Source organism: Urocitellus parryii, chromosome 15, assembly GCF_045843805.1.
Source record: "Urocitellus parryii isolate mUroPar1 chromosome 15, mUroPar1.hap1, whole genome shotgun sequence".
Taxonomy (NCBI): Eukaryota; Metazoa; Chordata; class Mammalia; order Rodentia; family Sciuridae; genus Urocitellus; species Urocitellus parryii.
Window position 1 is genome coordinate 6306527 of NC_135545.1, and position 11108 is coordinate 6317634.

The 11108-nt window shown below is 53.2% G+C and overlaps 1 protein-coding gene across 1 annotated transcript; it reads right to left on the reverse strand.

Moving 5' to 3' along the window:
- Positions 1 to 5589: 5589 nt before the first annotated feature.
- Clec11a (C-type lectin domain containing 11A) lies at positions 5590 to 7661 on the reverse strand. The gene is made up of 4 exons (XM_077793359.1): positions 7384 to 7661; positions 6984 to 7170; positions 6613 to 6804; positions 5590 to 6245 (listed from the first exon to the last, which is right to left on the reverse strand). Exons 1-4 carry the CDS (start codon positions 7528 to 7530, stop codon positions 5800 to 5802), a joined length of 972 nt encoding a protein of 323 aa, XP_077649485.1. The 5' UTR covers positions 7531 to 7661; the 3' UTR covers positions 5590 to 5799.
- Between the last annotated feature and the right edge of the window lie 3447 nt (positions 7662 to 11108).

Here is an 11108-nt window from a genome sequence, read left to right on the forward strand (position 1 = left end):
ATAGGATGTTTGTTTATTGCTGATGTAAAGAAATGGAATTGATTTTTCTCGGGTTCGTCTTGCCACAGGAGACCTTGCTGATATCTCTTATTGGTCTAGTAGTTTATCTGCTCATTTATTGACTTTACCGGGTATAAATTATATCATATTTAAATAGTGGCAGCTTTCTCTCTTCCTGTCTAGTCTCCACACCCCTTGGTTCCTTTTCTATTTCAAGGAAACGTTATTAAGGACTTATCTTCGGCTCTACACAGCCATAAGGGGGACATCCTGGCCGGCTCGTGGTCCAGAAGGAACGCCATCCAAAATTTCTGTGGTGTTTGCTGGAAGCTTTAGGCAGTTAAGAAAGTTCCCTTCTTTCCTTGGTTTGCTAAGTATTCTAGCTCTTAATCATGGACAGGTGGCGAGCCTGATCCAATTGGTTTTCCACATTAATCGAAACCATGATATTTTCCTCCCTGGTCCACGGACATGATGAATGACACTGAAACATCCTACAAAGTCTGAACCATCTTGGTATCAGAGGCCCAGATTCTACCTGATCATGATGAATTTTGATCCAACATTAGATTTAATAGGTTATTTATGATGTGATTTGAGTGTTTTGCATCCACGTTCGTAAGAGAAACAGAACTGTATACAGTTCTTTTCTTGTATGTGGTCATTTTCCAGTTTTGAAATCACGAGAATCATCAATGGATGCTAAATCTAGGGGAAAATTTTAATGAGGAGCCAGATTTTACCTGGTCTTAAAAGTGTCTGTCCACAGACTGCTCATTAGTTACAGAGGAGAGAAAAAAAAAAAAAAACAGCAATTACACAGTGGAAGAACTGGACATCATGTTGGCCAAGCGATCAAACCTAGTGACAAAAGTAAGGGACAGTTGGACACTGACTGTCCAGATGAGAAAATCAGAAGGACACACTTCACCTCCTGCATCCTGGCAGAGACCAGTCATCATGAGGAAACGTCAGACAAACTCAAAATGAGGAACTTTCACTTTTAAAGGAGGGGCAGAGGGGATGTTCTTCCAAAATGTCAGTATCATCAATGGGGGAATGTTCCAGATGAGAGGAGCTTGGATCATCCCTGAAGAGACCTGAGAACTAATGCAGTGAGACTCCAGACTGGATCCTGGACCAGAGGGTGAGTGCTGTGAGGCACATCACCCAATCAACTGACAAGACTAGAATGTCACCAGGAGATCAGACAAAAGTGTTGCGTAAATATTGTGTTTACTGAGGTTGATTGCTGCAGTTATGTAAGAGAGCGCTCAAATGCTTCAGAAAACACCTATATAGTGAGAAACGAAAACTAGCTAGGACTGTGAAAATCTGCCCTGCCCTCCCTCTATGGAAACAGATAAAGTCAGCTGCAAGGTTAACTGGAAATATTTCATCCAGGGATGTGCGGGGCCAGTACCTGTAAAGTGTCATCGCGATCCCTTTTTGAGTAACTGCTGCTGTGCTATCACCACCAGCAACATTATTGCTATTTAAAAGTACATACATAAGAATGGAACACCAGCCATTTGGACACAGATGAGAAGCACTGATTTCCAGCCCTGGCAGAGAGCTTCAAATAAAGGTGTCTGAGCACCACATGCCACATTTATATTAACATTGTAGTTTCCTAGGAAACAGGACCCTGGGTCCACTCTACTGTTGGGACTTGATGCTTTGAACTATAGCTCTCAAACATCCTTTCAACTGTCTTTCACCCAGATTCCTCTCTTCCTCTAAATCCTAAAACTCCAGCACAGCTTGGATCATTCCTAAAGAAAAAGGAAACAGTAAAAAAGCAGGTCCCTGAATGCCCCTCTGTGTTCCCCAAAACCTATCCAAGTTAAGGGAACAAGGAAAGCAAACCTGGGCCTGAAAGTCCAGATATAAACCATCTTGAAGGATTGCACACACTGGTTACTAGGGCGAATCACAGTGGCTGTAGAAAGCTACTTTCTTGCATGCACAGCAGGACAGGTGCTTCCTGGGAAGCTGCTCACCTAAGCACACTCCGCAAGTTGATGCTGCTGCTGCTGCTGCTGCTTCTGCAGCCTAAGTTGTAACACCCCTCTCTTGAGTGGGAACAGGTGCGGAACTAAGGGCGCTGTAGAAAGGATAGTGTCACTCATCCTACTGACCACCACTGGACAAAACACCCTGAGGGAAAGGAGACACTGTTTGACAAAGCACCATGAGGGATAGAGGTGCTTTCAGTCAGAATGTCACCACTGAATATTTTGCAGCAGATTCTGATCTCTTGTAAGTTTTCCCAATAAATTATGTCTCCAGGCACTTTCTTTGGCCTATCTGCAACCTGCCCCACTGCCCTGGCACATCTGGGCTGGGATGGGAGACAGCTCTTCCCTGAAGCGTGGTCTCCTTCATTGCAGTGGGGTGACATTGTCCCTGGTGGCTGGTCTTGGATGGGTGGGTAGACTGACAGAGCTAAAGCAAAGGAATAAACAGTTACTCACTAGCATTAAGTCTGCGTATTTGTGCAGGTTATGTGTAAATTTAAAATTATTTCCAAATTTTAAAAAAATGGGCTGGGGATGTGGCTCAAGCGGTAGCGCGCTCGCCTGGCATGCGTGCGGCCCAGGTTCGATCCTCAGCACCACATACAAACAAGGATGTTGTGTCCGCAGAGAACTAAAAAATAAATATTAAAAAATTCTCTCTCTCTCCTCTCTTAAAAAAAAAGAATTAAAAAATAAATAAATAAAAGTAAGCTAAATAAATGTCATTAAAAAAAAACAAATTTTAAAAAAATGTTTTTGTTCTTTTCTTTAAGTAACTAAGTTGGTGTGTAGCAAACATTTCCCAGGCAAAGGAAATTTTGTTGTATTGAAGATGGTAGTTCCGTACAAACTACGATTTTCAACTTTTTGAGATATATTTCTTGTAATTTTCTAGGCACACTGAATTCATTTCACAGTTAAATAATGGTTATGATCTCCCCCACGGAAAGCCAGCCGTATTTGCAAAATTCTGTGTGTAAAGACGCAGACACAAGTGGACTCTGCTGCTTCCAGTTTTCCTACTCCTGGCCCAGGGAATCGACTACATTTCCCAAAGTACCTCAAGGAGCGGGGGAAAAGTCTGAGCTCTGATTGGGTACTGCTGAGCTCTGACCTCACTGATGAGGGCGTGGTCATCAGGTTTGCTGGGAAATGTAGGCGAAGCCCACGTGGAAGGAGGGGGCGGGGCTTGTGAGAACGCTGCTAGAGACTCCCGACGACTGCTGGGAAGTGAGAACGCGCCTCTCAGCCTCCTGGGATTCGTAGTCCTGAAAGTCCAAAGGGCCCCTGGTTTTTCCTGTTCCTCTGGTAATATCAAGCTTCGTGTTCTTTCTGGACTATAATCTGGGATCCTTTAATGCATCCGTCCCAGTCAGCTGCCCTGGCGTCCTCTGGTCCATAACTCTGGCCTCGAAAATTGAAAAGCCAGAGAAGGAACATTCCCAGCTGTAGTCCATGGGACGCCTGGAGGACTTCCTGGCAGAGTGGGCAGGTTTCCCAGTCCTTGACCACATAAAGCCACGTACGCGTGCGCTGCTCTGGTACATAAACAGTCCTCGCCAATGTGCACCATTCCCCACCCATATCCTCTCTTCATGCCACAACACTCCCTGAGCTGGTGTGGTGGCCCTGGCCACCTGTCAGGGAGAAGACCAGATAGTAGCACCTATGGTGATGTGGAAAGCCTTCCCCGTCCCCAGGACCCAGTGGGTGCCTGACTTAGGCAGGGCAGGGAGGAAAAACTGCAGAGATCCAACTCATTTTTGGGTTACCTTCACCATCATGATCCCACATTGTATCTTCATTCAGTGGGCTCCCATGTGCCAGGGAGGCTGTGGGCAAGAGTTGGTCCTACCTATCCACACCTACCCCTGCCATCAGTGTCCCCCAGCCTGGCTGAGTCAGGTGAGCAGGCAGTGGTTTTGGAATACAGGAGAGGGACATTAACTGTGGGGGTATCGAGAAAAGGCTGGCTCTTGTAAATGGGTGTTCACCCTGCAGAAAAGGGAGGACAGGGACTTTTGCGTGTGCAAAGGCAGGTGTCAGGAGACAGCGGTGAAGGTGAGGCTGGAATACCCAGTGGATTGCCTAGGTATTCCAGCAATCTTTTAGAAGAGGTGGGAATTATTACCATTCCTGCACAGCAAAGTCCCACTCAAACTCAATTGGTAGATAAGTGGCTAAAATAGAATTAGAACCTGGGCCATCTGGCTCCAGAATCCAGGCAGGTCTCTATTGTATAGTCTCAACCGTGTTCCATGGTGACCCCTCTGGAAATGGCACATACTCGTCATTGTGGCCTGATCTGTCCTGGTTTGCTGTAAGTATCCTGCTGTCTGTCCCTCTAATCCTGGGAAGCTGCTTAGAGTGGAAAGACTTTCGAACCATGTCTGTCCCCACCAATTGAAGCCCTCCTGACCATAGGCCATTCCCACCTCCATTTTCTGTACTTCCTGTGCAGTCCTGTAGCTGAAAAATAACTCCACAATGGACAAGAGGAAGTGCTCTACTCTGCTAGAGATGACAGAAGTGGCTTGTCTCCCACCCCCACCACAGTAGATCCAATGATGACATTTTAGGCATGTGGTGCCATGGTGGAAGGAAGGTCAAGAGCAAAGATGTAATGGCAGCCGGGGTCACATCCCTATTCCTGGACTCCACAATAATGTCAGGGTCAGGCCCATGATGCCAACATTGGCAGTAGCATTGGGATAATGCCATGAGCTCCTCCCCGAAATAAAGTGGTAGAAATGCTGAGGCTCAGGCTGGCCAACTCCTGGGTATTTTCACTGCTCCCAGGGAATAAAATTATGAAAAACGGCAAGGGAGGAAGGTAGTGTGTGGCTTTATGTTCAACCTCTTCCCAAACACTCATTTTCCCAGCCTCACCTGAACATCACAAGAGCCATACAAAGTAAGGGAGATGGTACCCATGTTCAGATACAAAAATTGAGGTTCAGACAGGAAGGGCCTGACTCATCCTTTCATTGGCCAGGAAGTAGAGGCAGCAGCATTGGGAAGGAACCTGAGCTTCCTGGCAGGGAAGGTTGTTAATTTGTGTCTGAACACAGAGCCCAGGAGTTTGGGAGAGGGAAAAATAGTAGGAGGTGTCTCTCCTTTCAGATCAGGGCTTGATGAAATGGTACCATCTGGAAAAAATGAGCTTGAGACACACTAATTAACACTAAATAAAATTAAATGGATTCTTTCCAGTAGGACCTGCCAGATCCTTTAGGACCTTCGTGTTTCCCAGATCTCTGACCAGGACCAAGGCCAGGGTCTGGGGCAATGATTGATAGAACTTGGGTCCCAAAGGCCTTCAGAGGGGACACAATGGAGGTGAAGGCATTTGAAGAGTGTGTACATGTGCACTTGTGACATATGTGCAAGGGAGCACATAATCGTGCACCCATGCACATATGTTCTGTCATTGATACTGGGCTCACACGTCAACCATAAAAAGCAGGTCTGTAAGGTACCCAAGGGCCAGAATCTGCTTCGCCCGAGGCAAGATAAGTCAAAAGTGCCTCCACTGTCCCTCGATTCCACAAGGCTTTATTGGCGCCAGACCAAGCCTGGTATTCGCAGCTTCAAGAAAAGGCACAGACACTGAAGGGGCCCCCGAACCCGCAAGAGTCCTCCCAGGAGTGCCCAGCCCAGCCGGGGATGGGGGCACACTTTCACCGCGGGGCGCAGGGAAGGAAAGGCGTCCTGGTGTGTGTGTGGGGGGAGGTGTGCACAGTGAAGGGATGGAGCGGAGAGGCGGGGAACCCGCCCGCTAGAAAGGGAACTCGCAGACGAAGTAGAGACGCCGCTGGCAGTCGTGGTCCCACCAGGAGCCGTCGTCCGAGGCCTGCGCCACGCAGTTCTCCAGCGCACCGCCGTTTGGCTGGTTGGGACTAAGCGGGTGCGGCGCGGCGCTGGGTTGAGCGCCCGGCTCGGTGTTGGGCGAGCGGTGCCAGGCGAAGAAGGACACCCGCTGGCCGTTTTCGAAGAGGTAGAGCCCTTCGGCGCGCCGGTCGTGCACGCCCAGCCACACCGGCCAGTTGTAGGGAGCGAGCGCTGCACGCAGGTAGCGAGTGAGCGCTTCCATCTGCTGGCGGTCGGCCGGCTGTGCCAGGCTACCGCCTCGCGCTACGCACCGCGCCTGCGCCGCCGCTTGCACCTCGAAGTCGCGCGAGAGCAGGAAACACTTGTGGCCCAGGCGCAGCCCCTTTAGACAGCCTGTGGGCGGGGCGGGGAGGGAAGGCGGGGTCAGAGCGTTCGGGGCGGGACCAGGGTCTGTGCGGGAGGAGGCGGGGTCAGAACCCCGGCGAGCTACAAGGCCGACCACCAGGGCTGCTGGGGGTGGGGCCAGTCTGCTGGGGCGGGACTTTAGGGGGCGTGGCGCGGCCCGAGTTGGTCTGCACAGTTGCGAGGGGAGGAGTGTCTCGCGCATGGCCCATCCCAGTTACTCGAACCTCCTGGGCACCAACACACCACAATTCTCTCGGGACACTCTCGCCCAAGACATCCAGGGCCCCTTCTCCCTCCAGTGCCCAACCTGGTCCGGATCGTCCCATTTTCCCTTCTATGTGTGGTGGGGACTTACCCTCCAAGCGGCCGTGCTCCCGCTCCGCTCGGCCCTGCGCCTCCTGCAGGACTTGCACCGCGTCGCGGGTGTCACCCGCTGCTTCCCGCAGCTGCCGCAGCCCTTGGGTCAGCTCGACCACGCGGGTGTCCAACGCGTGCAGACGGACGTGCAACTGGTGCAGGCTTGCGTCCAGACCGGCCAGGCGTCCCACTGCGGAAGGACAGGGCAAGCGCTGGAGGAGGAACCTTGGGGTTCTGGAACTTCTGGAAGTTCTGGATCAGTAGCCTAGGCTCTTGGAGGCGAGGTCTGGGGCGGGGCCCCCTGGGATGTGGGGGCTCTGGGCTGGGCCGTGAGCAGCTGAAAGGCCACCCCAGGTTCTGCTTACTCACAGATATAAGTGATGGTGTCCTCATGGGTGGGAGAGGGACTGGGGATGATGGAAGGGGTTGGCGTTGCTTCCTCCTCCTCTTCCTCCCCCTGATCCTCTTGAGTCTCCCAGGCCAGTTTGCCTTCAGGAGTAACAGCAAGATTCTCATCCACCCCCACAGCTGGCAGCCCCAGAGCCTCCTGCAAATGCTGGGGTAGGGGAGGGATGGTCAGCCCCAGCTTGCCGCTCCTGATGCCCCATTGTCCCCTCTCCAGCTCAGCTCATGCTCTGAGCCTGAAGCCTTTCTCTGAACCCATCACCCCCATCCTCTGAGTCTATCCTCATGACTCCCCCTTAACCATTTCCCTAACCTTGGAATACCCCCTCCCAAGCCCACAGTTCCCCAAAACTCCACAGCTCACCTTCAGCATCAGGGCCTCCCTCTCCCGTTCCTCCTCCAGGGCACCTCCCCAGCCTCCCTCCCATTCCCTCTCGACTCCCCGAGCCCCGTAGCCAAATCCTAAGAGTTGGGGGACCACCAGGGCCCCAAAGAGCCAAGCTGTCTGCATCAGGCTGGGCTCTCAGCACCCAAGGTTGCAGATGTCAGGGTGTCTGGTGTAGGGCTAGGGTCTCTGGAGACTGGTGAATGCTCCTGTCCTGTGTGCAGATCACTAGCCCCTGGTTCCCGCTTTTGCCAGCCTCTTTCTTGTGCCTCCCCTCCTGCTCCTGTCTCTGTCCGTTGGTCTCCTCCGCCCCTCTGTGTGTGTCTCCCCGCCCTCTTGGCTCCCCAGAGGTCCTGCCTCTGTGGCCGGAAACCTCCAACGTTCCAAAGCCTTGATCCCGCCTTGGGTCTCCCTACACCCCCCTCTTTCCACAGAGCTCGCTTCCGCCCTGTTCTTTCCTTCTGCCTGGCCAAGAGCTCAGATGGTCAGGAAGAGGATGGAGCTGGCTTTCCAAGGGATCCTGGGGATGGCAGGCCCTGGCCTTGGAAAGGAACCCCTCAGGACCAGGCTGGCAGGAGTGGGCTGCTGGGGCTTCAGCCTTATTCATTTCTCCCCCTCCTGGCCCTTCCTGAGGAGGGGGGAGAACTCTGGGACTCACTAAGGTTGTTATTACCCTGCAGCCACCATCGCCCACACACCCTGATGGAAGAGACTTTTCCACCACTCTCAGGCTCTGGGGCACCTCCTGCACCCTGGATGGCCCACCCTTGGCCTCCCAGCCCTTGCCTAGTGATGCAAGTGGGTGTGAGAGGATGAGTGCCTGTGGGGACATGTGTGAAAAGCATGCTATGGTTGTGTGTGCAGCCCCAGATGGGGTTCCTGGATTCAGTGCCTACATTTTACTGGAAGCCTCCTGCAGGCCAAGCACTGGGCAGGGCTATGCTGGAGACTGCATATGCTGAGCTGCTCACAGTCAAGCAGACAGAGAAGTCCCCAGGGTAAGAGGCTGGGCAGAGGGTGGAGACTGGGGGCTAGTGGCCAGAGAAGTTTGCTCCAGGTGGTAGAATAGACAGATGCTGGGCTGGGTGCAGACAGAGCTCTGAGCATTCGGCGGTAAGCTGTCTCAACCCAGCCTGGACCACTGCAGTCACCTCCTCCCTGCCCTCCCCCTCCTTCCTCCCAAGCCCCTCCAATCCCGGCTGCTTGCCGCAGCCAGAGCAATCCTTCCAAACCATAAATCAGATCACATCATTCCCCACTCCCCTGCTCCCCCACCTTCCCATCATAAGCAGGAGGGAAGCCAAACCCGAGCCTTAGTCCTCAGCACAGCCTGCCTTGGCTGGGGGCTGGGAAAGAGGAGCCCTTGCAGGTTTGCAGGTCTGCAACCTCATCGCCCCCACTGCCCCTGCCCCCATGGCTCCAGCCTTGCTGGCTCCTTGCTCTGCCCCACCTCATCCTTTGCACTCGCCTTTCCCTCCTTCTAGAAGGTTCTTCCTTCAGCTCCCCCTCATTATTGGGGTCTCAGCTTCAAGAAGCCTTCTCTGGAAGCTTCAGGTCCATAAATTGCTTTATAAAGTGCCTCTCCTTATCAATTTGATGTACTCACTTGGCATGATCTTATCAGTTAACACATATGCCTCCTGCTAATGAAAGCAGGGATTGTTGTACACGCTGTTTCCCCTGAGCTTCCCTAGCACATAGTAGGTGTTGTCTCCTGCTGAGTAAGGAGGTAGCTGTTCCTGGTGTGGCAGAGCTTGGTCAAAGGCCCGGGCTTGGCTGGTGTTTAGCATGCATCCTGAGTTCCCAGGGTGGTGGCTGCAGCTTGGGTGGAGGCAGTGAGGACAGTGGGAGAGAGGCTCAGAGGCAAGGGGAGCAGAGGCCATGCCATGGCCACCCTGTGCCAGCCCTGTGAGTCATGCAGGGCTTTTCCAGCTTCAGGCTGGCTGGTTGTGCCAACAAGCATGGAGCTCATGAGCCAGGAATCAAGGGGTCCGTGCTTCAAAAGAGGAAATGGAGGCTCTTAGAGGGGAAATAGCACAGCCCTCTGGAGGTCACCAGCCTGGTGGCAGCTGGCCAAGACTTCTGGCTCCTACAAAGAGCAGGGCATCTGCCCTCGGCTCCTGGGAGCCCCAGGAGGGGCCCTGGAAATCAACACATCCAGCTTTCCATTTTCCAAGAAAGCTGGTACCCCGAGGGCAGCGTGACCTTGGGCAGGCTGCTCACTGCTTTGGAGCCTGGGTCTCTCCAGTGCCCATCTGGGCCCAGAAACCCCTCACTAGGCCTCGAGACCTCAAGAGGTAATGTGTAGGTCCAGAAAGGCCTTGTAGGCTGTAGAGGGGGCACTGCTTCTCACTGCTGGTGCCCAAAAGAGCAGCTGTTTCCCCTGGATCCAGCTGCTCACCACCTGGCGGGTGGGTGTGCATCAGGAAGGGGCCTCCCTTGGCTAGGCTGGCACCCACTCTAGCTCATCCCAGGAGCCCTGGAGAGCCTGCAGCTGGAGGCAAACTGAAGGGCTGACTAGAACTCTCCACTGTAGGTGCCTGTGTTTACTGGTGACCAAGGTGGTGCCATTGGAGCTGGAGTAAGGTAGAAGTCTGGGCTGCCCTGTGGATTTCACTCTTTCTGAGTGCATCCTGGGCACGAATGAGCACAGCTGACTGTGTGTACATGAGCTCTGAGCACATGGCTGTGCAGGACTATTTGTGATAAGTGAAGATATGCAACTGTGGTGCCCTGTAGTGCACATAGAGGACAAATGAAGACTTTGGATCCAGCCTGCCTGTCCCTAATTCTGAATGCTGCCTCTTTATAGCTGGGCAACCTTGGGCAAAATACTTAGCCTCTCTGTGCCTCAATTTTCTGTGCCTTTGGAACACAGGAAGGTGAAAGTCTCAGAGCCTGGCACACTGCACCTGCACAAGAAATGTCCTGGGGCGGAGTTATGGCACAGTATTGTGCAACTAAACAGGTGTGTGCAAACCTGTGTGATGGGTGGTACTGTGGGTGTGTTAGGAAGGCACACACACTCCTCCCTACCATGTGCCTCCGTTCCAGTTTGTGAGATATGAGCATGCACCCCCAGATGTGCTTCTGGGCGCGTGGTGGGCGAGCCCTGCACTGTGCTGCATGCATGCTCTGGAGGGCACAAGGGTATGACAAGCACAGGCAGCTGGGTATGTTTGTGGTCGTGTGTCCCCAAGTACCTTGTGCCTGGATGGCATGCCCAGTATGCACACGTGGAGTTGTCTGTGAGTTCTATGCACGCTGGTGACTCTACACACCTGTGCCTTGGGGGACACAGTGCCTGTCAGGTGTGCCTGCGTGTGCCTTGCCCTGTGCTTAAGTAGTGTGTGTATGTGTGTGTGTGTGTGTTGTGTGTTTAGGGGCACAGGACAGGAATCTATAATCCTCAAAATCCAATTTGGGGATGCGGGTGCCTGACAACAAATACTTAATGCACCCCACTGTGTGAAGAGGGGGTGGGAGGCACTCTGGGGCAGGGCAGTCTCCGGATGTTTGTTGGGTACCCTTGGGGGGGGCGGGACCCCATCGTTGGTGCATGGGGGCAAGCAGGGTGGAGTCCGGGGTTGGGGACTTGGCAGTGGAGAAGAGTGGTGGGGGAGGGCAAGGGGAGGGGGCGGAGCCGGCGGTGGGGGGGATGGGCGAGGTTTGGGGGCGCGGGGAGGGGCGATGTCTCCTCTGCC

Excerpts from the sequence above, each read along its gene's own strand:
- Clec11a (XM_077793359.1), bottom strand. The coding sequence starts at position 7,530 with ATGCAGACAGCTTGGCTCTTTGGGGCCCTGGTGGTCCCCCAACTCTTA. Across the intron at positions 7,171-7,383 it reads GGGAGGCCCTGATGCTGAAG|CATTTGCAGGAGGCTCTGGG; the intron begins GTGAGCTGTGGA and ends CCCCTACCCCAG. Across the intron at positions 6,805-6,983 it reads GGACACCATCACTTATATCT|TGGGACGCCTGGCCGGTCTG; the intron begins GTGAGTAAGCAG and ends GTCCTTCCGCAG.